Source organism: Kwoniella pini, chromosome 6, assembly GCF_000512605.2.
Source record: "Kwoniella pini CBS 10737 chromosome 6, complete sequence".
In the NCBI taxonomy this organism is placed as follows: Eukaryota; Fungi; Basidiomycota; class Tremellomycetes; order Tremellales; family Cryptococcaceae; genus Kwoniella; species Kwoniella pini.
The window spans coordinates 1,430,287-1,456,516 of NC_091721.1; the positions used below are offsets into that span (position 1 = coordinate 1,430,287).

The 26,230-nt window shown below is 39.3% G+C and overlaps 9 protein-coding genes across 9 annotated transcripts; 4 read left to right on the plus strand and 5 right to left on the minus strand.

Moving 5' to 3' along the window:
- Positions 1 to 671: 671 nt before the first annotated feature.
- I206_104980 (uncharacterized protein) lies at positions 672 to 2,397 on the plus strand (the record flags this gene model as incomplete). Its single annotated transcript, XM_019154282.1, has 3 exons — positions 672 to 1,333; positions 1,404 to 1,615; positions 1,703 to 2,397. 3 exons carry the CDS (start codon positions 672 to 674, stop codon positions 2,395 to 2,397), a joined length of 1,569 nt encoding a protein of 522 aa, XP_019013022.1.
- A 328-nt stretch (positions 2,398 to 2,725) lies between these two features.
- I206_104981 (uncharacterized protein) lies at positions 2,726 to 3,817 on the minus strand (the record flags this gene model as incomplete). Its single annotated transcript, XM_019154283.1, has 6 exons — positions 2,726 to 2,873; positions 2,940 to 3,115; positions 3,237 to 3,407; positions 3,479 to 3,501; positions 3,570 to 3,650; positions 3,715 to 3,817. 6 exons carry the CDS (start codon positions 3,815 to 3,817, stop codon positions 2,726 to 2,728), a joined length of 702 nt encoding a protein of 233 aa, XP_019013023.1.
- A 534-nt stretch (positions 3,818 to 4,351) lies between these two features.
- On the plus strand, positions 4,352 to 5,249 carry I206_104982 (uncharacterized protein; the record flags this gene model as incomplete). Its single annotated transcript, XM_070203043.1, has 3 exons — positions 4,352 to 4,354; positions 4,635 to 4,916; positions 5,127 to 5,249. 3 exons carry the CDS (start codon positions 4,352 to 4,354, stop codon positions 5,247 to 5,249), a joined length of 408 nt encoding a protein of 135 aa, XP_070059144.1.
- A 793-nt stretch (positions 5,250 to 6,042) lies between these two features.
- Positions 6,043 to 7,439, minus strand: I206_104983 (uncharacterized protein; the record flags this gene model as incomplete). Its single annotated transcript, XM_070203044.1, has 3 exons — positions 6,043 to 6,397; positions 6,497 to 7,142; positions 7,385 to 7,439. 3 exons carry the CDS (start codon positions 7,437 to 7,439, stop codon positions 6,043 to 6,045), a joined length of 1,056 nt encoding a protein of 351 aa, XP_070059145.1.
- A 765-nt stretch (positions 7,440 to 8,204) lies between these two features.
- Positions 8,205 to 12,005, minus strand: I206_104984 (uncharacterized protein; the record flags this gene model as incomplete). Its single annotated transcript, XM_019154286.1, has 4 exons — positions 8,205 to 10,409; positions 10,473 to 10,673; positions 10,744 to 11,331; positions 11,781 to 12,005. The coding sequence occupies 4 exons, from the start codon at positions 12,003 to 12,005 to the stop codon at positions 8,205 to 8,207; spliced, it is 3,219 nt and encodes a 1,072-aa protein (XP_019013026.1).
- A 596-nt stretch (positions 12,006 to 12,601) lies between these two features.
- I206_104985 (uncharacterized protein) lies at positions 12,602 to 14,137 on the minus strand (the record flags this gene model as incomplete). The annotated part of the gene is made up of 4 exons (XM_019154287.1): positions 12,602 to 12,805; positions 12,876 to 13,049; positions 13,114 to 13,321; positions 13,404 to 14,137. The coding sequence occupies 4 exons, from the start codon at positions 14,135 to 14,137 to the stop codon at positions 12,602 to 12,604; spliced, it is 1,320 nt and encodes a 439-aa protein (XP_019013027.1).
- Positions 14,138 to 14,637: 500 nt separating this feature from the next.
- I206_104986 (uncharacterized protein) lies at positions 14,638 to 23,025 on the plus strand (the record flags this gene model as incomplete). The annotated part of the gene is made up of 22 exons (XM_070203045.1): positions 14,638 to 14,727; positions 14,797 to 15,934; positions 15,998 to 18,255; positions 18,331 to 18,845; positions 18,911 to 19,027; positions 19,093 to 19,267; positions 19,337 to 19,368; positions 19,422 to 19,556; positions 19,620 to 19,921; positions 19,977 to 20,053; positions 20,108 to 20,494; positions 20,585 to 20,745; positions 20,809 to 20,888; positions 20,950 to 20,980; positions 21,035 to 21,071; positions 21,131 to 21,258; positions 21,319 to 21,425; positions 21,493 to 21,620; positions 21,679 to 21,891; positions 21,942 to 22,193; positions 22,259 to 22,624; positions 22,717 to 23,025. The coding sequence occupies 22 exons, from the start codon at positions 14,638 to 14,640 to the stop codon at positions 23,023 to 23,025; spliced, it is 7,038 nt and encodes a 2,345-aa protein (XP_070059146.1).
- Positions 23,026 to 23,297: 272 nt separating this feature from the next.
- On the minus strand, positions 23,298 to 24,092 carry I206_104987 (uncharacterized protein; the record flags this gene model as incomplete). Its single annotated transcript, XM_019154289.1, has 1 exon — positions 23,298 to 24,092. The coding sequence occupies one exon, from the start codon at positions 24,090 to 24,092 to the stop codon at positions 23,298 to 23,300; it is 795 nt and encodes a 264-aa protein (XP_019013029.1).
- Positions 24,093 to 24,957: 865 nt separating this feature from the next.
- I206_104988 (uncharacterized protein) lies at positions 24,958 to 25,713 on the plus strand (the record flags this gene model as incomplete). The annotated part of the gene is made up of 1 exon (XM_019154290.1): positions 24,958 to 25,713. The coding sequence occupies one exon, from the start codon at positions 24,958 to 24,960 to the stop codon at positions 25,711 to 25,713; it is 756 nt and encodes a 251-aa protein (XP_019013030.1).
- Between the last annotated feature and the right edge of the window lie 517 nt (positions 25,714 to 26,230).

Here is a 26,230-nt window from a genome sequence, read left to right on the forward strand (position 1 = left end):
GTTTCATCACATCCTTTGATTGAATTTTCAGGATCCTTTGAAAAGGTGATAATGTTTCATCTTGTCTGTATCTTTTCCTTTTATCAACTTTATACCCCTTGATCTTGGGTAAAAACGAACGATCACGAGATGATTATCATGATGGGCAATGGGATTTTACATTCACTCGACTACGGCTCAATCAGACTAATCTAATCAAAATAAACCTTGACAACTAATTGAGCACTAAGCGAATTGAATTATTGATTGAAATCAGCTGACTGACAAGCAACAAAACAATTCGTATCTGAACAAACAAAGATTACGGTGAATCGAGGATTGACCTGTATCTTTCGTAATTATCTGAACTCCTTGACGACGGTATCCTGTCAAGCTTAGCGAGAGCTTTACAACCTGCAAACTTCTTGGAAGAAGACAACTTACAGTCTAATATCGTGAATATACAATTACACTATCATCACTCTATCTTATGACCACTTAATAAACTTCGTCTTATCCATCTTTAGCTTTTATTTTCATTTTTGATTGATACACTTCACATGCTGGTCATGTTAATTTCTTATAATTTACATCTATTTTGATCTAACAATCCAGTCATCAAGAGCTATTACTTGAATCTTATTGTTTACCAATTGTTTACTAAAGATAATAAAAAGAATCGTGGATCCGAAATGTCAACTTCTACTGATGGCGCTTTATTAAATGGTTCCTTAGGTGATGATGAAAATGATAATAATCAAAGTAAATCTATCATACAAAGTGGAACTTCCTCAAAAGGGGTAGGAACATCAAATAAGAATGAAGATTTAGGAAATGAACGTACGTCAATAAATGATAATATTCATTCAACATCTATATTTACAAGTCAAAATATACAATCTACATCCATTACATCAGAAACAGTTTTATCAAATAGTATATCAAAGGGAAGTTTAACTAACCAACTTGAATTAACTTCAACAGGGTCTCAAATAAGTACAACAACTAATACGATATCATCATCATCTAATACAATATCTACCAGTTCAATCGATAGCAAATTAGATCAAAGTTCCTCTTCGAGTACTAGAAGTAATGGACAAAGTATACTTCCTTCGTCTACCTTTTCAAGCTCCGCATCAACTGCTATACACACTACTAGTTCACTAACATCAGCAAGAGCCACAAGTCAGCCCCTAAGTTCGAGTACAAGTTTATCAGTCATTACATCATCCAATTCCAGTTTTTCGATCTCGTCTTCTGCAAGCACTAACTCAATAATATCAAATACACTCAATTCAACTTCGACTTCTTTTGTTTCTACATCAAGTGAACCTACCTCAACAGACGAAACGTGAGTCCTTACACTTCCGAATGCTTCCAAAGTACTGAAACTAAAATTCAATCATTTTTGACCCATTTAGATCAACCGAAACTAGCCCACCAGTCATAGTAACCATCTCAGCAGGGAAAGACGTAACTTTAACTCGATCAATCACTTCAACTCCACCAATAAGTGCAAGTAAAACAAATAATGAAAATACAAAAGAATCATCAAATGAAAATGATAATACATCAATATTAAATACTTCTAATAAATTATTCCCATTAGGTGTAATTTTAATAGTTGTAGGAGGTAAATTCAAAATTACTTTTCTTCACACCTCCAAAAAAAAAAAAAAAAATCTTTGAGCTAATGAGAAATTTTCATCCAATTTTTTAGGTATTATAGCTTTAGTAACTATTTTATGGTTTTTAATAAAAGTTTTTGGAATAACAAAACGTCGTAAAAGATTAAGAAGTGCAATACCTTCTTTTATACCTCCTGAAAGAATTGAATTTCAAGATGATGATGATGATGATAAATTTAATCCTAATCCACCTTCTTTTTCTTCTTCTTCAAATCAATTTAATAGAAATTTAAATGAATATATTGAATATCCAATTAATAATCAAATAATTGGAATTAATAATAATAAAAGTAGAAATGAAAATGAATTTTCAAGGGAATATTTAAATAATTTAAATGAAAGATCAATTACACCTTTAAATTATAATTTAGCAGGTGTTGGAGTTGGAGTTGGAGGATATAATCAATCAAATGATGAAGATGGAGTAATAGGATATAATCAACAACAATATAATTCATTTATGATTAATCAACAACAATCAAGGAATTTAATGAATCAAAGAAATGATTTAAATGATCATGATTATGAATACGAATATGGGGATAAAAATGAACGAGATCCGAATGAAAGGATACTTAGAAGACAAGAAAGTTTAAATAAAAATGATGCTGATGCTTATGGTGGTATGGAACAAAACTTACAAAGAAGTATGACTGATATTGTAGAGAATCAAGGAAGTTTAGATAAAAATCAAAATTGGGGAAATCGAGTAGGTGGTTTTGTATAATTCGATATTTTATTGATAAATTGAATTATAAAACAAAAAATTATATTATAATTGATAAGGGAGTCATGTACAAAAGTCTTGTAAAATACGTTTGATTTGTAAATACGAAATGTATACATTCTATCTCCATTCAATGAAAATCGTATTCTGATTTAAATTAACACTGTGAAAGGTTAAATATTCTTACATGTAGAAAATTAATATACAAATGACCACAATATACAAGATATATTACTAATATTACAATGAATCGCAATCAAAATGATCTTTGTATAAGTCAAATGAGAATATCAGATAATTGATATATAAGTTTCACCTTTTATTACAACTAAAATACAATTTGATTTAAATCTAAATCTAAATCATTCTCCCAAACATTTTGTAAAATATCATTTTCTTTTAATTTATAATCCTTTTGAACTTTATATTGTGATTTAGCATACAAATCAACAGGAATTGAACCAATATAATGTATACTAAAAACAAATATTATTTGATCAATGATCAATAGTTTTTTTAATGAATTTAATTAATTTACTCACTTTCCAAATCCACCAACATAATAAATCGTATCTAAATCTAATCTTGCCCATAAACTAAAATGAGGTGAATCCGAATTACCAGGTAACCAAAATTTAGAATCTGGATGAAATTTAGTATAACATTTTGATAATTTTTCTGATTCTTCTAAAGAGATATCTCTTAAAGTTGTTACATTCTATCAAATACCAATAAAAATTAATCATTATTTTTTTTTAGAATATATATTGATTATAATTTATGCAAAATAAAGTAAAAGTAAATTAAAAAAAAAATTTAATTAAAATTTAAAAACTTACACCCATTAAAGCTACTCTACTTCTACTCATAGGTGATTTTATACCTTCAGTAGGCATATTTACTGTATATGCAATATGATGTCCTGGATCTTGAAATATATTTTGAGTAGAACGTGAAATTGGCATTAAGATTAAAGTTAATGATCCATTTGAATAACATGGTGCGTGATACTAATGAAAAAAAGTATTATCAGCTGTGTTATCTTTGCTTCCATTGGGATAGGGAAGGCTAAATAGCTGACCTCCATCATTGCGAATGGTCTACCTAAATTACAATATATCCATTTATCAGCTCCGACTTCGTGTTGGAATTACTTGATATAGATGACAAACCTGCTAAGTCTGATGTGTTGGGATATACACTAGCCATTGTACCGGTATTAACATCTCTCACCAGCATTCTTGCATTATGAGCTACGAACAAGCACACACAGAATGTGAGCAACAAACTTATCGGCCGACCGGATGATATACTCACCAGCTTCAACTAAAGTCTCACGATTTGTCAATTGATCTGAAGGCAGAGTAAGTCCAAGAGCAGAAATGATGATTGACAGACCAATAATGAATCGAGCGAACATCTTGACAACCCCTGGTGTCTATTGTTGGTAGAATCAAAACGATTTGAATGATTTCGAAACATGGTAAAATTACTTTAATGCATGATGATCCGATCTGAATTGCAACTGAACATCCTCCACCCGAAATATATCATTCAGGCACGATGATAACCGGATTCCGAAACATGGTTAAACTAGGAAAAGTGAAAAGTGCCACATTAAATCAAGTGAAATCAAAGTACCGTTTAATCCCGGGAAGAATCCCTTTCTGAATCGCCACATACGTGTAACAAAACTCCGCGAAACTCCGTATAGAGAATACCCACGTTATTTAATTTTGTATGGTGCATGGCATCGTTGTATGGTGAGATTGTGGTTCGTTTAGTGAGATTTGGTGTTTGGCCTGTATTGTAGTATTGTATTGTATTGCACATTGGAGATTGGATTCGCAATTGCATTGGATTGTCAAATCGATCGATTTATTCTTAAAATTATTATTAAAAGGTTCTTGTTCTTTATCCATCAAGTCTAAAAAAGAGGAGGATATTGCCCATCATGGTGAGTTGATTTATCATCGTAATTACAGCAAAGGAAAGCAGGACAACGCAAATGAGAAGTTGGAATGGCAAATTGGATAAGAATAACGACATAAAGTGGAAAGAATTATTAGTCTATATGGAAAGTTATTTGGATCAGAATTAGTAGAAATCAGAAGGAGGGAATTGGGTACAACAAAAGAAATCCCATCAATTGCGTTGTCCTGCCATTCCGCTGTATTGGAATTGATTTGTTGTGTTGAGGGTAAATATACTAAATATAATGATAAAAAATTTAATAGGATCCCCAAGGCCCAGTTACTATCCGAACAACCCAATTCATCACCAACCGTCTTCTTAACAGACGTCAATTCATTGTCACCATTTTCCACCCTACTCGAGCTAACATCTCAAGATCTGAACTTGGTGAAAAATTAGCCGGTTTATACAAGACTGAAGCTGCTAGAGTATCTGTTTTCGGTTTAAAAACTAAATTCGGTGGTGGTGTTTCAACTGGTTTCGGTTTAATTTACGATGATGAAGAATCTCAAAAGAAATTCGAACCTAAACACAGGCTCGTAAGAGTGAGTACGGTTTTGCATCTATTCTGATATACTAGGAAGGAATATTGCGTAAGAAAGGATAAGGAAACGAAGGCGTTGTGGTCGGTGTGAAACCGTATCAGGAAAGGACGGTTTATCAGACGAGTACATGCGGATTGGAAAGAGAGCAAAACGACGTCGACTGTCTCTTTCGTTTGATCACATACTGATTCATTTTTTCTATCATCACAGTCCGGTCTCGCCGACAAAGTCGTCAAGGCTTCCAGAAAACTTAGAAAGGAGAGAAAGAACCGATCTAAGAAAGTACGAGGAAAGGCAAAGACCAAGGCCGCTGAACCAGCTAAGAAGAAGTAAATGTAACAATTCTTTTTCTTCAAGCCACATATTGGGATTGGGATCGGGATGTATATCTTTCACACATGCTTGTTGTTTCACTTTCTGTTCACCTGTTCACAGAGAAGTACATCGTATCATCCTAGCACCAATTGAATTGGTTGATATGGGAAAATTCACATTCAATCATTTCGATAAATGAGATTGGATAATATTGGATTATCGAGAATAATCGCGCAGACTTGATTTTCTTCATTGCGAGATAGGGAGAAACATTGCTGCGGTGAATTGGCTGTTGACTGATTGAATAGAATACTGACTCGATTGATGGTATGACGAAGCACTGGCCATTCTTCTGTTCGCAACGATATGACGACGATCAGAACTGTATCAATTTTATTCCTCTTTCCATTTGTATCGTTTTCAACTACTATTATATGATGTTCATCGAATCAATACAGAAATCGACGGTATGAGCATGGCGTATTGATGAATCGGCGTTCAATACATATTAAATCAACAAGATACCGCTAAATATATACAACAAAAAATCGAAATGAGATCATTCTCCTTCCCGTTCCCCTTTTTGAGCAAAGTAATACGATATGATATTTTATTCAATATAGATGGTTCCTTATTCTCTGTTTGATCGTATCTTTCACCTAAACTAAATTTGACTTTATAAAGTATGATGATCTAGATTTTATCTAGTACAAATATACAAATTTGGTGTAAATATTAAATTCAATATGGATACTATGTAATCAATTAATGAATTCAAAATTAGTAAAAACTATCTATCCCTCTTGCGTTTCTAACAAAAAAGTAAATTACTCACAGCAACTACATCATCTTTTGCAACTTCTTGTACATTATCATCATCATCAACAAACATTAATCTATAAACACCTTTTTTACTTCCAATATAATCTTTACCATTATTACCATTACTATTATTTTTTGAATTTAATAATCCTAAACCATTTCCTGTTCCAGGTAAAGGAGGTGAAATTACAGTTGCTCTATAAAAAGAAGTTGTATCAGGATATAAAGCTAAAACTTGAGAATTTTTTGGAAAATCTTCTAAATTAATTGGATTTGATGATAAATTTAAAGGTGAATTTGAATCTGGTAATGGAATTATTGAACGTAATGTTGTATTATATGTTCTAAAGTAAAAAAATTTAATTCATTAGTAAAATCGCTAAGAAATTCGTTCATATATATTATAACAGCGAAACCAAAAAAAAATAATTATCCGAACTCACCCTCCATCATCTACATCTTGAACTTCATATCTCATTTTATCTTGTCCAATACATTGTTTAATAATTGCTAAAATCCAATCTTCTCCTCCACCACCACCACCTATTGAATTTAATTCATTATTGTTATTATTATTTGAATCAATATCAAAATCATTTGATTTTGATTTTGGTAATTTGAATGCAACTTTACGTCCATGTTGTAAAGGTAATTGATCAAAATATAATTCTTTTCTTAATTTTGAATTTAAATTTAAATTTGAATTTTTATTATTATTATTAAAATTATAATCAAAATTATTTGGAGAAGGTGAAATTGAATTTGAATTTTTTCTTTTTCTTTTAATTTGTCCACCATTATTTGGATTTAATGTTGTAATTCCTATTGATGTTGAAAAACCATTTTCATTTTTAATAATTTCATTATTATTTAAAGAAGATAAACCTCCTTTTCTTAATGCTAATAAAACATTTAATTTATCTAAAGCTTCATCTAAATGTTTACGTTCATTTATTAATATACGTAAATCTTTTTCTTTTTCTTTTTCAATTGTTTCTAGTGTTAAACCATTTTTTAAAAATGATGGATTTGTTGGTATTGAAGGTAATAATCTTAATGTATCCACTAATGAATGCCATTGAGAATTCACTATCAATTTGATTTTGGGAATTTCAAGGAAATTTATTCAATTATTTTGATTAAATCAGGTCAGTTATATCGTTTTGATAGGCAATATCAGAATTGTTAGTAAACGTTGATCATGGTAATGAGATTAGTAAATAGCAGTAAAGATGGAAAAATGACAAATAGAGTATAAGAATGATTGGGAGTTTGTAATTCATCTGTCAGCCTTTGTCAATCAGTCACAAATAGAATAGACCAAAACTCACTCTGTTCATTTTCCGCTGCAGTAGCTTTTGAGCTACCTAATCGATTTCTCGACATGTTAGGAAGAATTCAATTGATTATTTGTATATTTTATATTTAATGATTTGGTGCAAGTGTATTGACTCTTAAATTGTATTTACCAAGGTTCAAGATGATTTCGATAGATGTTGACTGATACGTATGATTTATAAGTGGAATATTTAGTGTTTTTTGCAAGACTACTTTGATATTTGCCCACATACGTTATTTGAATATCAATCAAAACAACAAAACGTATCATTGATTTGATTGCGCGAATTCGTTCGAACCGGAATCAGGCACGATAACTTAAGTAATGTGGAATCATAATAGACTCTTATTCAAGTATACAGGAATAGAATTTGCTTTATAATATGTATTTTTACAATGAGAAAGTTTGGAACGGTAATGCATGTGACATTTTTACGATAAGTTAAAAGTTATGTATATACCAGAATACCTATTTTGGCTTTTTTGAATTGTCATTTTAATCTTCTTTACCTTTTCTCCTTTTGGTTGTTTTAAGCCTTTTAATTGATTTTGTATGTAAAGCGGATTCCGCCCATCACCTTATTGGGATTTTCCATCTTTGATTTTCCCGAAGATGTATCTAATTCTACTTTTTAAGCTACACTACACTAAACACTTTACTACATAAAAACCCAAACTCAAACCCAAAAAATCTACCTAAACTAATATACAACCTTTTTTTTCTTATACGTTACCGAAAATCTAATTTTGAGGAGAGGTGCGAATGAAACTTTCAGTTATGAATAGACGATTTATCTCTCGAAAAAAGCTTGTTTAGACTCTTTGAGAAGCTGGAGCGGGTGTGGGAGACTGATTACCATTTGTTGTACCATTAGCAGCTCCTAATCTAGCAGCTGCATGTGCGGGTAATTTTAGATTTAAACCTCCGGGAGGTAATGCAGGACTACCATTTCCATTTGTACCGTTTTGTTGCTGTTGCTGTTGTTGAGCTTGTTGAGCAGCGGCTTGTTGAGCTTGTACCTGTTGCGCTTGTTGTTGTTGAGCCATCCTTGCCATTTTCAATAAGAATCTCTTGTTGCTTGTTTCCACGTAACCTTGCAGGTTGTCACCAAATCCATTCTGAGCAGCCAATTTGCCAACTTCAGCGATCTGTTCAGGCGTCATATTTTCCAAATTCAACTGAGCAGGTAACGCCACTCCGTTACCGCCTTGTTGAGCTTGTTGCGCTTGAACTTGAGCTTGTGCTGCCATCGCTCTAGCTGCTAAGATCCTTTGCTGTAGAGCTGGATCGATGCCGTTGTTGGCGTTTGCCACATTGCCATTGACGATTGGCGAGCCATTGAATTGCTTCGCAGGCACACCATTAACCAATTGCGGAGAGCCGTTTGTACTCGGATGAATGGAGTTTGTGGGCGAGAGTGATGCTGAGGGTCTTTGTTGAGGGGGTGCCATTTGACCAGAAGTTGAGACTCGCTTGGTGTTGGCGGGTCGACCATTGGGAGGAAGCATGGCTTGACCGTTGACAATCGGAGAGGCTTGTGAAGTCGCGTCGGCCGAAGGCGCACGTTGTTGCGATGGTACGCCTTGAGCTGATGTGGCCGCTTGACCTTGTCCTTGGGTTTGAGGTCCGCCTTGAGCAGCAGCCATAGCGGCTTGTTGTCTTTGTTGCTGCTGTTGAGCCACTAAAGCCTGTTGCTGAGCCAGCAATTGGAATCGCTGGAACTGCTCCATCTGCTGCTGCTGCGCGAGTAATTGTTGTTGCTGCAAATGAGCAGCAACGAGTTGCGGGTCAGGTGGTTGGATTTGAGGACGAACAAATACTGGTGTTGGGGGTAATTCTATGGGAGCGTTCAATGCGTTGATAGCTTGATCGAGTACAGACACATCTGGTCGGAGTTTTTCCCAATCATCATCCCGCAAAAGGCTGATTCGGTTTCGAATATACTTCGAATCTAAATCGTCCACTATCACTCTGTCCAAATCTTCTTCCATACCCATGCCAACGCCCAGAGCCCCACCTCGTGAGGTATCATACCGCGATAACTCATTAAGTTTTCGTCGTTTGCTCGATACATCCTGATCATCGTTTTCGTCATCGACCTCATCGATGGATTTTGGTCGTCGTTTTGACATTGGCGGTGGGACGGTATCGGGGAAAAGCCAGTCCGAGTACTCCGGTGAGGAAGAGGGGAGGGACCCTTTACGATGGTTGAAAAGCGGTGTGCGTCGGTCAAGCCTGAGTACACCGCCTCTACCTCTTCGTAATCGGAAGGATGATGGGTATATAGCTTCGGATTCATCTTCATCATCGTCAGAATCTGCTCGACCTCGATTGAGCGTGCGAGCGTAGTGAGGGTCGAGCGCAGTCCGAGGACGGAATGTTCTATCGGCGGCAGAGGGAGGCAGAGGTTGATAGGAATTATCGGTACAATCGTCCCAAGCTAGATCGCTTTCCTTTTTTTTAAGCAAGAACTCATCCAACCTTGACTGCAAAAGTGCTATTCGTTCTTTGATCGCATCGGGGTTGTTTGAGCGGCCAGTTGACCCTACAGGAACTTTGTCGGTAAGAGATCGAGAATCAAGGATTTTATCCCTTTTGTCTCGGTCTTCTCTTTCTTTCTCGTGATGATTCTTCTTGCGGGAAGTTTGTATGTTGATTGAGGATGATTGCAGAGGCATGGTAGAGGAAGGAATGACGATAGGGGCTACACCTGACAGAGAACGGCCAGTGATAATCTCTTCTTCTTCCCTCGTCATACCCAAAGAAGGCCATTTGCGTTTGATCTCGAACAGCTTCCATTTAGCTTCCCATACTTCTTTCTCAGACTTGAACATCTTCTTCTTCATCGTTTCACGTTTGACTACCATCGTAGATAAATTGTGTGCCAAAAGCAACTCGTTTTGAATCTTTTGAAACTGTTCAATCGAATAATTGTCTGTACGACGGGTTTTACGTGTTGCTCGTATATCTCGTCGTCTGAAACAAACGTAAGGGTCGTTGTCATTGGTTTCATCGTACTGAGAATCGGGTTCATTAGCATATTCCGCTTGATGATGATAAGTGGGCGAAAGAGTACTCACGTTTAGAGCCGGCATGATAGATTTCCCGTCCCTTTCCTCCCTCCTAGTCTTCCAATGTGGGTATACATTTCTAGCCATGCGTGAAAGGACCTTGAGGTCTGGTAAGCCTTTAGGTATTTCGTTGCTCGGTAAAAAGGAAGTGGGTATCGGGGAGGCGAATAGGGGTTCGACAGACGAGAATGGGGGAAGGAGGGAGATATTCTATAAAATTGAATTGTCAGTTTCACGCAAGGGGTTTGAATGTCAGGTCGAAGAGGCATCTTGAACTCACAGTATGAAGCATCGGTACACTATCCTCAGCATACTTCTCCAATACTCCCATGATGTATTCGAAAGTATCCTCCGATATAAATAACGAAGTAGGCACTCCATCCGATTTATCCTTTTCCTTCTCTTTACCTTTAGCTCTCATCCCTCGTCCCGCACTGGGGGTATGATTTGGTGCATTACCGTTGGTCTCTTTAAAAGGTGTCTGAGGACTTGTTGCTGTTGCTGTTGATCCGCTCGAACCTTCTTGCTTCGAATTGAATTCGTTCAACCACTTATAGTCCTTGTCATCCATACAATAACCTAAACCTCCCCATCCTCCACTACTCTCTTCAACCGTATCACTAAACCGAATGTAATTAACAGGTTCGACGTATTTGGTAGCTTGATATAGTGGAGCGAATTGATCATCTTTTACTAAACCTGTTGCATCAGGCGTTGGAATATGATAATTTAGTGAAGAAGTTGTAGTCGTTGGTACTGCTGCATTACTGGAAGAACCCTTATCATTGGGAGAAGCGGGTTTGACAGATGTCGAACGAGAAGAATGTAGAAGTGATGCAGATGATAAAGCCGCTTGCAAATGATGTTCCTATTATTTTCGTCAATATATTAATTAGTCTAAATACATCATTCGAGGAAATCAAAAATATCGTAAACAGAGATGACGGCATCAAGAAATTACCCAAATAGGAAATAGTTTCAATGATGTTCCTCAAGGACCGAAGTTAAAGAAGACCATCTTTTGTTAAAGGTATGGCATCTAAGCATGCAGGAAATTGGGTATATCCAGACAGGAGACAAGTGATTAGGGATAAACAAAACAAAGAGTAGTATCGGATTGAGGCAAAATGATGAAAAAGCATCGAAGAAGAAGAGGGATAAACAAAGGGGCTTTGCGCGCGACAATCTAAAATTCCCACGCGCCAGTAGAATTCTTCCAAAAAAAACCCTTCCACTTTAATCGTCTTTAAATCATCAAACCACTATATGAAAGTGGTATGTATGCATAGTGAAAGATGTAGAGAAGAATCGACTTACTAATAATTCACCTGATTCTACACCTTTTGCACCTACATGTTGATGTTTTGTTTGATCGGAATGTTGATTTGAACCGGAAGCTGATGAATCATTTGATTCCCAAACGATAGTTTCGGCAGCGTTTTCTTCGATTTTATCCGTCCCTTTATATATCAATAACTTGGTTTTATTCGTTACCCTCCCTGCACGCCTCGAAGAGGTAACCATCCTGCTTCCAACTGCCATGTAGAGAGAACTATGCTATGCGACGAGGGCTCAGCTAAAGTTAATTGCTGATGCTTTGCCCTCGTTGTTGATAGTATGGTCATTGACCCGAACTTTGTTTGGGGGGTTTTAATGAACAGTATAGTCAGTATCAGTACAATGGTAGGGTGGCCAATAAATGGGTTGGTTGGATTGGTTGACCGACTCGCGCTTTTTTCCCCACCATACAAAATAGATTCACTCTTTGTATGACGGTTTTAAAACAAATAATTGAAAATTGACTATTCCCGAATCGCGATTCGGCGTTATAGTGTGGCACATCTCAACACTCCGTTAAATCATTTTTATACTGCCAGCAAGAAACACATAGTTGTATACAGAATGAAATGCAAATGCAACATGCTGAGAATGGAAAAAGTATACCTGTTGAAACAAACAAGAAAGGTTAGTCTGAAGCATGCTGGGTGAAGGCCTCGAGCTAGACGCACAATGTACAAACAAGAATGATTCTATAACGGGACATGAGCAGGAGAAACAAATCAGAGGGACAGCCACACTTACGATATGAGTGTAAGCGACTGAGATGTGGAACTGGACTAAAATGCAATTGAAGGGCTTTACCACTTTTTGGTCTTCTTCCACCCTTTCCCTCGACCATTTTCCATCCTGTTCCATTGTAGGTCGCCATACTTCCTCTTGGCGTATTCGCCCGTACTGTCATCCTGTATAAGGCTTTTAACAACTTGACCAGCTCTGTATTTCCTCTCTTTCGTCAACGTGGTGTCTCGCATATGTCGTGGTGCGTCTATCATTGTACCAATCTATAGAATGACATTCGCAGTATATATCTTCAGCTACGTGACATACTGATACACTCGAGATGGTACTTACGGCGAATGTCTCAGGGACTTTATCGGATCGACTACCGCCTTTCATGAATCTCTTTGGGTCCAAGCTATTTGCCAGTGCAAGAGCTTGGTAGTCTCTTTTCATCTGAGGCAGGAGATCAGAACGAGGTGTAGGTATACTTGCCCATAGTTCCGATGTTGTCGCTTTGCGTGGTTGCTTGAATTGAAATTCGGTATCAGTTTTTACGCTTCTAGCCTTGTGGCAACACGATAATGCTCACCGCTCTCTTTTCTCGTTTGCTCAATTCCTTCTCGTATGGCCTGTCATCTAATTCAGGAGCATCCACTTTCTTTCTGTCGTCCATTGGACGTCTAGATGGTCCAGCTTGACCTAGTTCAGGTAGCTTGGTAAAGGCTTGAGCCTTCCCGTCTTGTGTGAAGGACAGGTGTGCTTTAGGGAGTTTGGGCACAGATAGATCGGGAATCGGCCTGCGAGAGTTTCAAGACCCGGGTAAGCCGTATAATCCATAAAACAGCTTGTCGTGCCTGACATAGAGCTTGATATACTCACGCATCTTTTCTCTTCTCCTTTTGATCCTCATCGAAATCAAGGACATTCTCGTCATCTTCTATGTGAGCGGTGCTTTGCTTGCCTTGACTAATGGTTGTACTTTGCTTAGCTATAGCAGCAGCTTTGGCAGCAACCAATAATTTATTCATACGCTCGTCATCCGAATCATCCTCACTATCATCTTCATCATCCTCTTCCGACTCTGATTCTGTTGATGAAGACGTGGCTAAACTGGTTCCATCATCACTATCGTCCTCTGAGTTTGATGTGGAATCAGAGCCAGCGTCAGCTTGAACAGTGACGAAAGCCTGAGTTGTCGATAATCCAGCTGAAGGAGACATTGTATGATCTTGATTGTCTTCGTCATGTACAGAAGCAGTGGTGACGGAAGGATCTAATAAATGTGATGCATCGTCCTCTTCCTCTTCGCTGTTCTTCGATGAAGTAGATTTGGAATCTTCCTTTCCACTGGATTCTTGAGTAGCTTCACGAACTTCATTAAGTCTTCGATGTCTTAATGCTCTGGCACTTCCCGTCTCCAGTTCGCCACCGGCCAACGATGAGTTTGATATTCCGGCTGATCGAAGTCGAGTAGTAGGTGTATGCAAAATTTCCGCTGCCTCTTCAGCTGCTAATTCATCTGCTGTTTTGTGGTGCGTTGCGGGTGTACGTAAAGGAGTAGGTCGAGAAGATGAAGGTGTAGATGTGTTGGAAGAGCGTCGAGGGGTCGACATGGTGTGAAGCGACAAGGCTGTATTGATCTCAAGAAGGTGAGATGCAGATATTACAACTGTTGCTTTTGATACTTGTTGATGTGCGAGTGATTGACCAATTTGATACTAATTTTGTGCCCTTGAGGAAGTTTACAAGCTTTACTGAAACGGATATTAGAATGTTACTTGAGTGGCGAAGAAGGCTGATTGACAAGCTTAAAATGACTTGGTATAAGTAGTTGTTGAAGTGAGAACAAGGTATGAAGGCATACATACATATCATTATTGTACTCAAAAAAGTCGTCAGTCATAATTATAGGTTCTTCTTGGGATGTCACGTGATTCATCAGGCACAGCACATCCCCCGACCCTTTCGAAGACGCGTAGTAAATGATGATAAAAGAAAGGATATATTTACAATGATCACTTTGAGAAAGCAATTCTCGGAGTTACAAGTTAGAGGGATCCAGGAAATAATGACGCAGACGACAAATGTGGTAGAATAGGTGATATATGGAGACATGGATGCCCGCCGGGACAGTCGACTTGAAGGCAATAAGGATGCTCGAAAAGCATTAGGTGTTCGTCCAGGTGGACAACCTCCACCGAGAGTAAGCAGCTGGGCTTCCAATCCAAGTGCCTTGCGACCAAGCCAGCTGATGGATAATCAACTTATATAGTTGCACATAGAACGTCCATCGGTCCCTTCAGCTCCCCCTTCGCCTACACTACGAGCACCTTCGTCACCTAAATCTCCTCCAGGATCTAGAAATGTTTCTATCGCAATACCGCCAATTGCGATTCCTCCTTCTCCTACCAGCGATCAACCTAAACGATTTCGACGTCCAACAATCTCTTCAAAGAATAAGCCTCTTAGAATAACTTCGAATAGAGGATTATACGAAACTCAAAAGCTACTTTCACACTTGCTGGACAAGATAGAAGCTCGAGATGCTGCTCCTGATTTACTTGAACGAGCCGCTATCTCAGCTAAAGAAATAAGCGGGAAAGGGAAAAGTAAATCCAAAGGCAAGGTAAAAAGATTAGGACATGCAATAGCTGCAGCTGCTCAACATGCTACCATACCTTCAACACCTGGATCATCAAGTTTACTCTCTCCCCCTTCTTCTGCTGCCCTCGGTGCTGGATTAGGAAGTGAAGATTTCGAAGATATCTATTTAGTGGAAGGTGAAATGGATACTGAAGCTATATATAATTTAGTAGAACAAACTAGAGGTTTACTTGTTTTAGCTGAAAAACAAGGATTAGACTTGTTTCACGATGAAGGTGGAAGAGGGAGCTTAGCAGGTGTACCTATACTTGATTCAACTCCAGTGAAGAATAAACGTAAAACAGGTAGATTTTCAAGTATAGCACCTGTAAATTCAATTAAACCTTCGTTTTCCTTTCAACATGGTCAATCTGAGAAACAAGAAGAAGAAGAAGTCAAACCTAGACAATCAACTTCGATATCAATATCGGGTTCAGCTTTATTATCTCGAATTCTTGGTATATTACATACTCTGTTGACGGTAGATTGTATACATCGTACTCATCTCTTTCGACCTTTTTGTCCTCCCTACGCACTTCAAGCAGCGTGCCTTGATATAGCCAATTACATATACATGAAATCCGATACTGAAACGAAGATCAAGGTTGTAGGAATGGTGGTTGATGGTTTATACGGAATGGGGCTCATGGTAGAACGGGTATGCCAGTGGCTTGAGGGCAAAATGGGAGAACTCTTGAATCGCTTAGCGAGAGACAGGGGAGGTCCGAAGAAGGGCACAGAGACAGTTGAGAATATGAGCTGGACAGGTGTGTATCAGTAGCTTCGGTATTCGGGGAATAATGAAGATCACTAACAAAACTGACGGACAGATCCATTTTCGACGAAAGAAGCACCCGGAAAAGCAGTACCCACGTTCGCTATTTCCACTGATTCCCAAGACTCTTTGCCTCCTCCTCCAGCAGCAAACACACCAGGATGGCTGCGTTTCTCGCCGACATCTCCATCATTCCCGTTCTTTCCTGCAGGCGATGTTGCAGGTCTGTTATCTACTCACGCTGCTAAAGAAGTCACTACAACAACAATTCAGATTGCAAGTCTTGTCCCTCGTATTCTGTTGGGCATAACCACGATAGTGGATCTTTCGATCTCAAAGCTCACAACTATCCATCGCATTCATCGATTATTGGCCCTCATCCTGACAGCTAAACCGGATTCTGCACTCGATTTACTTGAAATTATAGCATATGCACCTCCTGTACCTCGTCGAACGGCTTTAGAGATCTTATCGACATTCTATCCGATGGTCTTGGGCCATAATACTATATCTCGTCGTTTGGCCAATACCACTTATGCAGCACAAAGAGCGAAATGGGAATCTGGTCAAGAGAAAGCTTTAGGTGAAGATGACGTTGTCCACTATTTCATACCGTGGAGATGTTCATCGAAAGACGATCCATCAAATCAAGTCAACAAATGCGATATCTGTGATGGCGAGATTCATGGTTTTGCCTTAAAATGTTCGATGTGTAAGGAATACAGACATTTGCATTGCTATCACACCAGCGTACAAACTTACGACGTCATTACTATAACCTCAGAAGATTCAGCTCATCAGATGGTCCATATCAAGTACTCACCCATACCACCGAGATTAGATGAACAAGTTCTGTTCGGATCCACTGCAAAGGGGAACTCATCGTCAACTCGAAGAAGAGTGGGACAACACGACCTGATATTGGTGAACTTGTTCAATCTGGCCTTATGTGAAGAATGCCATTTACCCTTGTGGGGTGACATGTCGCAAGCTTATGGATGTATGAATGGGTGTCAAAGGTTCTTCCATCCGAAATGTCTAGACCATATGGAAAGACACGGTAGAGGTCAATGTCGATTCGGAAGGGACGTGATCATTGATGAAATTTCATCTCAGGGAAGTGATCCATTCCTTATTTCCCTCGAACGCTTCAAACAATCCTTCGACACCATTTTCAAGCAACTTTGCTTGAATGTGGACGAATTGGCGAGGAAGACATATGACGAAATTGCAGTATTGTGGGGAGGATTGTGGATCCAATATCAATTACTCAAGAACGGTATTTCGAGTGGAAGTATACGGATCACAGGTTACAATCCGAAAATAGAGCCTGATCTACTCAACGTCAAAAGTACCCTCAAGGTATACGAAGAGCAACTAAAGGCTAGGTACACAGAAGCTTCTCCGGCTTCTAGTGATTTCACCCATATCTCAGGCTCAGAAATACCTTTAGGATGTAGTTATTTGTTCTCAGACAGATACTTGACTTACGTGATCGCTTTACTACGAGCACCAACTTCGAATAATCCCTTGGCAAGTGGAACACAAACTCCTTCAGATGGATTGTTGACTCCCTCGGGATTACCTGCTCCGGACGATATACAGCCAAACGAAGAATCTTTCGAAATGTTACCTCTATCCATCATCTCGTCGTCTCTGTCTTCAGATCTGGGTATATCGGACCCAACTATCTCTACTATCTTCCTAAATCAACTTCGCTCGATAGGGCTCATCACTACAAACAACAAATCATTTATAAGTCAGGAAGATTTGAATTCGCCAAATATATGGGCTGGATTCAATTTACCACTCTTGATGGACAACTCAACCACAATTAACCTGTTGATCCTTTCAATCGAAAATTTGCTTGATACATTGGATTTATCGATGAATGAACAAGGTTTGAGATTATTAAGTGAAAGATGTTGGCCTAGTTTACTTTGTTCAAGTTATTCTTTAGATAGATTGGGTAAAATTTTGATTAACTGGATAATGAACGAAGATGATTGTTTATTAGGCATTGTAAGGTCTTACGCATCAAAACATAAGAAATTACCTGGTATAAGGTCGACTCCATCATCATCCAATGCAAACTCAAGCTCGAAACTTAATATCAATACAAATCAAAATCAAAATTCAGTAAATATTTATAAAGAAAGTAGATTAAAAGTAATGAATAAATTCGGTAAACCTTGGTTAAAAGCTCTACATGATTTAGATCCTATTTCGTATGCCGCTATGGTATATGAAGAATGTAAAAACCCTTTAGCAGCTGGAAAATTAAATTTCGAGACTGACGAATCTGATGACCAAGTAAGTCATCTCTGGATCTGGATTCCGCATTCTCCTTGATAATTTGTGACGAGTGACTGATATTTACTTTGCCAGATGGCATCGAAAATGGCTGGAATAGCTTTAGAACGTATGAGTTCGGTCGTAGATGCCGATGTAATATTTTCAACATTGATGGAGTTGGTCACTGCGTGGCTAGAAGATTTAGGCGCCTTAGCAGATCAAGATGTAGTGTATCGATCTTTACCTCGATTACTTCGCCATTCAAGTTCTATACCTTCTTCTTCATTCGAGCAACCCGATCTATTTTCACTGTCACTTTCGGTCTCACAAACTGGTCCTGAAGGATTGATACGAGTGTGTAGATGGCTCAGAGTCCTGTCATTCTCAGGAGTAGATGTCCCCTGGGAACTATTGATGGACTTAGTAGAACTTCAATCAACAACTCGAAATGAGATTGATGCTAGACTAGATTTGGTAATAGCTATTGGAGCGAATTCGACTTCACTTAATCCCGAAGCTTTCGCAGGGTTGTGTGCAAAAATGTCGAATGGAATCTTTCAGGATATAGCTGAATCTAAAGGTTCTGGACATCCTCTCACGCCGAATGAGTGAGTTTTTGGACCTGCAATATTGGAATATTGAGTGCCCAGCTAATAAGAGATGTTCCTGGTAGACTCGATCTCATACGACAATTTATGTTATTATGTCTTCGTGCATATGGGGTGCCGATAGAAGAGGTTTCTCAAACGGCTTTTAGTAATGGGGATTTGCAGACTAAACAGCCAGCAAGGTAAATCACAGCTGCGTATCGATCGTTGATCCGTGGAGTTTAAAGGCTAATTTTGATTTGATCAGTATGTCGAAGAAACGTCGTGCAGTCAGTGGACGAGCCAACCTTTCGTTAGAGAAGGAAATGATCCTATCAGCCGCTACCATGTTGGATTGTACAGATGTACCTTGTGAATTGATACTTGATTTCCTGTGGCTCTTGTTTACGAGAGCAATGATGGTTGACAAGGTCGATGGATTCGTAAGTACCGCTCCCGTACCTATCACCCCAATTGTACACATAACGAGATTAGCTAATACTTTCGAATAGATAAATCGGGCTTGTTCAAGATTATATCAATTGTCAGTTGATTTGGTCAGAAGGACCTCAAGATGGCAGCTGACAGTTTTCTTAGGATCTGGCCGCTCGTTGATCTCTCGACAGTCGACCGTAGATCGCGAACGAGGATTTTACTGAAAATGCTAAGCGTTAATTCAAACGCTTTGGAAAAGATTGTAAGAGAACAGCTTGATTCAGGATCCGGAGGAAGGTTAGTTGAGCGTTTTTCTTTTCGGTTGTCCCAAATGAGGGTTTACAAAATGTCGGAAATTAGGGCGCAAGTTCGAGAAAGACTCCTCACTTTCATTCTGGATTTAGCCGACTCCAGCATTCTGTTTGAAGTGACAGCATGGGAATCATCTGCAGTAGGATTGATCTTACTTCTTTTTGATGTTTTAACGGATACTTCGGAAATGATATCGGATAATCTCGTCATACTTCATGCGTTATTACCGACTCACCTTCAAGCTATGTCAGAATGTTTCGAAGATTACTTGCTCAGACATAATGATGAGAAACGATTAGTACTTCTTACTAGGTTAAGGAAATTACGATTAAATCTACCGATTTGGCCTAGTGAGTGTATCGAAGGTGGACTTGAGTATCGATAAATTTGCTGATTCGTTTAAAGTCATTTCGTGGACTAAGATTGAAGAATTACTAGCGGAACAAGTAGCTTCCATTGCTCAAACGCGACCCAGTAGGACAGTGAGTTACAGATTCAGTGCGGGTACTGAATTTTCCAGCTGATCAGCTACATAGTCACAAACCGTGTCTGCCTTAACGGATTCCCAATCCGTACGATGCTCCTTGATATCATTGGGCTTAGACATGTTATCTGCCGGTGTACCGATTCCTTGGATTATAGCTCAACGATTCCAGCAACATGTAGCTTCATGTTTGGCTTTACCTTGGACAAACCCTGTTGAAAGTTTAACTTCTCTTGTCCTTCCTTCTCTAAGAGGTGTATTGGATAGTTCTGTACGAATCACTATATCAGGTCAAACTTTCGAAAGTAAAGCTAAGAAAACAGCTTCAGTCGGTACATTGTTTGTACCCATCATTATTGATTTGGGAGGAGAATTGGGTAAATTTGAATATCTTACTCAAAGAGTTTTATTGGATATTTTAATGGTAACATTCTTCAAGGTGAATCGCTGTTTTCTTTGAAGTGGATATATATATCCATATCTTCTATTTAATCTAATACTGCGGCTGATCAAATGATATTTTCGATAGCAAAATGTTCGGACTGTAGAGTTAGCGGCACTTAGCTCGTTGCAGACTCTAGCTCAATTTGTGGCTACTTCAGAATGTGCAGAAAATAGATTATTGGCTCTACAAATTTTACAGATTGCTCCAGTCAGGATGGATAGAGAGAGTGTGATACGGGCTGTACCGTGAGCAAATTGTCTACACTCGAACTTGAATGCGACTGTTTGCTTGACTAACACTACTTTCAGATCCGTGTTCGCTACAATAGCCGGAGTACTGGTTAAGGAGAATGAAGCTGAACATGCTGATTCAGCTGTGATCGAGCAAAGTGAGGCTTCCCGTCAATCCCCGTCACTCATCATAATTTTCTAATGAAATCTTAAAAACAGGTCGAGTGTTCTTAAGGGACATCATCAAAAGGTATGTAAGACAACTTGTTACAAATACCGTGATAAATTCGCTGATAGATCGTAGTTTCGGGCGATCTGGCTTGTTTGTCCAGCTCTTCAGGGTGAGTCTTCTGGGAAAACACCTGCAATTTGTGAGGCGGGTTCTCATGACCTATGCTAGATCGATGACACGGCTACAACCTCTCCGAAAGAAATATCGACGTTGGGTAAAGCCCTGCAATTGCTGCACGCATCTGAGAAAAGCATCGATGGTCGCCCAACGATGTTCGATAATGCTTTCAACAATCTGTACGTTGCGTCATCCAAAAGATGCGAGAGACTTGGCTGACGAGATATCTCGATACTCAGCTCTGATGTTCTCAAAAGGGGCCGGCAGACCATTGAACAAGTTCTGGCTTCTCTCTGCAGATTCGCCGAATCTCTGCACGTCGAGTTGTCAGAAGAGGTGGCGCAAAGTGAGTACCCCGCACGAACTGTCTCACCATAATGACACTTGATTGACACCTTGCCTTGCTGCAACAGGTATAGGTCTCTTCCTCGCTCGGCTAGGCAAACACGTCGCTGAATGGGATTCACAAGAATTTGACCCCAATCCTGCTTTGAGAACTTGTGCTGCAGTGCTCGATCTCGTACAACCAGCTGCATCAATAGTCAGTTTCCATTTCATGTCATCTCGCGTGTTAGACTGACCTTCTCCATCTAATTCAGACCCTTTTGCATCAAACCTCAACTTTTTTGCACCTCACCTTGGCGCGATTCAGCGTTTCACAGGAAACGTTGTCGAAGCTCTTAGATATTTCTGAAAGAATCGCAAGAGGACAATCTACAGAGGATACTGTCAGAACAGTGACATTTGAATTGGCAGGATCTATCGTGCACGGCTTGAACGTAACGCCAACTACACTTCTCACCCTTCTAAACGTGAGTTAGTTGATTGTTGGCAGGGCTTCTTATGCTAAAACTACGAGCAGTTCCTTGCAATCAGCGCATTTCCTGAACGAGCTCTTGACTCCCGAAGTTTTACGCAACAAAAACGGGTTCTCGCGGATTCAGCTCCGGGGTGCATTCAGATCTTATTACGGACCCATCCAACATTTACAATAGGTAACATGGAGCCGGATGTCACCCTTGCTATAATGTTGAAGACAGCTACTGTATTATGTAGAGCTGAGATGATTGTGGAGGGGATAATCAGTCAAAGTTTAGCTAATATCACTAACGAGGTGAGTAGAGCCATCTCTTGTTTGAGGCACGAACCCTGCTAATGATACGTTCTCTAACGACGTAGGCTGCATCAACACAAGTGAATCTATTGATATTCATTCTCCTGTCTTCCCTTGATCTGCAAATGGGTCCCGCTAGAAAACGTATCATCTCACTTTACCCCCTCTTATCAAGAGCGACATCTCTATGTCTTCGAGCATCAGCAGACCTCCTTACTTTACAAGATATGTCTGGTGACGGTGCTGAACTGCTCTCAGTGGTATTTGCCGTTTTTCGACTTGCACTCTTAGCTTTACGTGATCAAACAAATACCGGAGATAGAATTAGGGGAAATATAGAAGAAGACACAATGGATGGTTTCTGGTGTAGAATCTGGCCAGATTGGTATAGGCTTATAACAATTTCATTAGATAGTACATGTGTTAATGGGGTGAGTAGAATTCCAATAATGAAAGATAGATAGGCAAGGAGATGATAGTAATTCGGATTTGTGGCTAATAATTTCATTTACTGATCAAATAGCCACTTAAAGCAGTTTCTCATTCTGTTTTTTTGGACATCATAATCTTCTTAGGTATTACACATTCTACAATTTTATCAAAACATTCAGGAACATTATCACATGCTTTAACAGTTTTAGTGAAATATCAAGAATCAATAGGAACAGGAAATACAAGTGGTAAATTACAAAAAGCTGCACAAGTTTTAGATAAAATTTCTATTGGGATTGGAATTGGAAATTTAGGAGAAAATGATAGATTAGGAATTATAAATACTATTAGAAAAGATTTAAGTGCTACTGAAAGATTGAAAGCTTTACGAAATACTTGATAATGATAATGAATTAATGAGTTTTTAGAATTGACATGAAATGTGATGGTATAAGAGTATACAAGTGAGAAGAAGAGATGACTATTACGATGGGGACAACAGGTAAAAGCCTGCATAATCTCATGAGGACATCGTTGGACTTCATGAGGAGGGATGTTTGCAAGAAGCTCGGTAGGCACATGATCGTATGTTGCGGGTATCTATCGACTACGATACAACACAGTAGAGCTGGTATCGCGATCAGGATCCGCATTTGATTTTGAAGATCGCGTTTAAAGATCTTCAGTCCCTTTGGATTTGATCTCCAGCGACTCAACCGAGCCGATCTCCCCTCGCGGTTCTTCAGGAGCGCAATAGTAGTCGTTCGCCGAAGACGAAGGGTGAAAGTCGAGAGGGGTTTCTAAGATGGACTGCTCTTGTTGGTCATCTGCTATTATCAAGATTGGATCAGCCCAACTGACACGAGGTCCCTTTGATCTGGTCCGCTCAAAGGATCCCGAGGATTCAAGGGGGGAATACTGCTCGATGGGGAAATCTTCAATCGCAGAAATTGTGATCGTACCCATCTCAATCCTAGCATCGTTCGCCCTTCGAGAAGTTTGAGATTCCTCCATGTGCGAATAGTGGAAGGTGATATTTTTCCAGTAAGTACAATAAAGTGAGCCTGAACCTAGAGGGTCGACAAAGGGATGACCGACGATTCTGTCAGGGGAAATTTTGGCTGTGCGATTGATAGTATTATTGTTTCTATCGAATACATCGGGGGAACGTGTCATCGATTGCATGTCTTCCGGTGATAGAGACCCTTTCATCAGACCCTCACATCTTTTGACAAGCCAGAAATCAATCGAGAAATGAGTGAGATATTCAGTACTGCTGTTATTAGTATTGTGAGTGATAGAACCGTTGGTCTGCAACGTGACTGGTCCGAATTCGGTAGTGAACAAGGATTTGAATCCGTCCGAGTTCCGCACTCTAGCTTTTAACCTATTCCTTCTAATGGCTTCGATGATGTCACCCTCAGATGGTATATTGACTTGAGCGGTAAAAGCATCTGCTGAAGACATAATATTAATAGATATGGTTTGTCTCGATGACTGATACAATAGCAGCTAAAGTATTGACAGGGCGATTCAACTCGATGTGAGTGGGAAATTCACGCTCAAGGCAGATAGTGGTAAGACAATATGCACTTTGAGCCAACAATTTCACATCAATCCGAAACACCGAACTCGTTTCTGTTTTGACATTGACGTAGCAATCGCGAAGCCATCTTTCGACTCATTCTTACCTCGCATCAAAGGATTTATAAGGACTGTCGTTCTGAACAGAAACCTATGATGGTGATGTCACCGTGCTTCTATCATCCTTTCTCCGACATCTCCCCATAGAAAATTTGAGTGACTCTTCTCAAAGCAGTGTCTGGTCGTGAGGATGACGAGTGAACCATTTCTTTTGTCACTATTTCGAAATGTGATAATGTGCAAAAATACGATGCAAGGAAGAACTTTCTAATTTACACATTATTCACAATAGAAAGCCTTCTTGGAGCAGTATCTAGTTGTAATGATGACGAATGAACCATTCCTTTTGTCACTATTCCGAAATGTGATAATGTACAAAGTCGTGATGGAAGGAAGGTGTTTTTATTTACACATTATTCACTGTCTAAGGCCTTCTCGTCCGCTCAGCTCGGCGATGACGTGACTTCGAATAAGGGAGACTCAATTCGTACATACGTTAGTATGACAAAGGCTCCAAGCAAAAAAGATAAGAGAGCGCTGTGATAGTGCAGCCGGGAAGATATATAAGAATAGATCACTCTCTTTTTTTTTTGCTCTTCAACTTAAGACCCCTTGCCCCCGCCTGGCGAACGATCTGTTCAACTCACCTCCACGGTATTACCACTTTTTTCTCTAAGATACATGCGCAATGAGTGATTTCATAGACTTCGGATCTGCAACTCAATCAAATCCCAGATTTCCTCCCACATCAAGTTCTATTCTAGATAATCTCTTCTGCTTGCCAACCAGATCCTATTACCTATCATGGAAAGGTAGAAGTGAATTTATCGAAACTCTTTTTTTCGATGATAATTACTCGATAACGCCACACATGACCACAGATGGAAATCGGACTAATGAGCACTATTGTACTGTAAAGGCAACTTTCGACGATGATGTAACCTTGCTGGAAACAACCTTACCGAATCAAGAAGCGAAGACAGCAAGCTTACCAGATGCATTGTCAAACGATTCCCGAAAAGGTAAACTTGTAGTGGAGCTGTCATTTCGATTTAAGGGTGAAGCTGAAATGTGCAAATCACTCTTCGTCAGGGGAGATGTAGTGGATGGTATCGCAGAGAACCGAAAAGCTTTAGAAGAATGGGTTAAAAGGACTCACTACACTCATGCTACCGAAGATAATCTGTGCGAGAAGACGACCCAGCCTTATATTGTTGATAAGCTCGATGTGACTAGCATCAGACACAGCAATAGCGCGAGATGTCGGCCGGATGGTACAATCAGTACGGTGGAATGTACAGATTGCAGCCTCGAACTGGATGATAGATGTGCGGATTGTTACGACCTTGGGGAATTGGTGATAGATGGTTCAATCAATCTTTCAGCTTACACCGTAATACTTCCAGTTGAAGAGGATCGACAAGTCTCGGATCTCTTGAGCTAATCATGTGCTCTCGATCCCAACTTGCCGTAATCTCGAGTCAACCCATCGTCTATACCTAACACTCCAGGCGACTGGTGTGAAATATTTTGGACGTTTCCTCTCATTAATGATACTCGACCAGGGAGATCATGTTGATAGGTTCGTTAGACATGTGATGCTGGATATTGAAGAGACATGTAACTCATATTGTATCTAATCTGGCGGATGCGCCATCAGTTCAGTTAATATGATATACAGTAGTGAAAAAAATGATCTCGCCCGCAGAATGGTGCCTTCGAGTATCACGTGAGCACCAATTTGTCGAGAGAATTTTCAACGTGCATGCAACATGATCACAGACATGCCCAGACGACCTGTACTACGGATGAGGTCACGTCTCTGGGAGTACATGTTCCCCAAAGGCATGACTGGTGCCACGCGAAAACAGAATACTGTATTTGCCACTCAATTCGCCGCCACGTCATATGTAACCTCCACTCATCACGTCCTCTTCCATCACTTTCGCAACTCGTCTCAT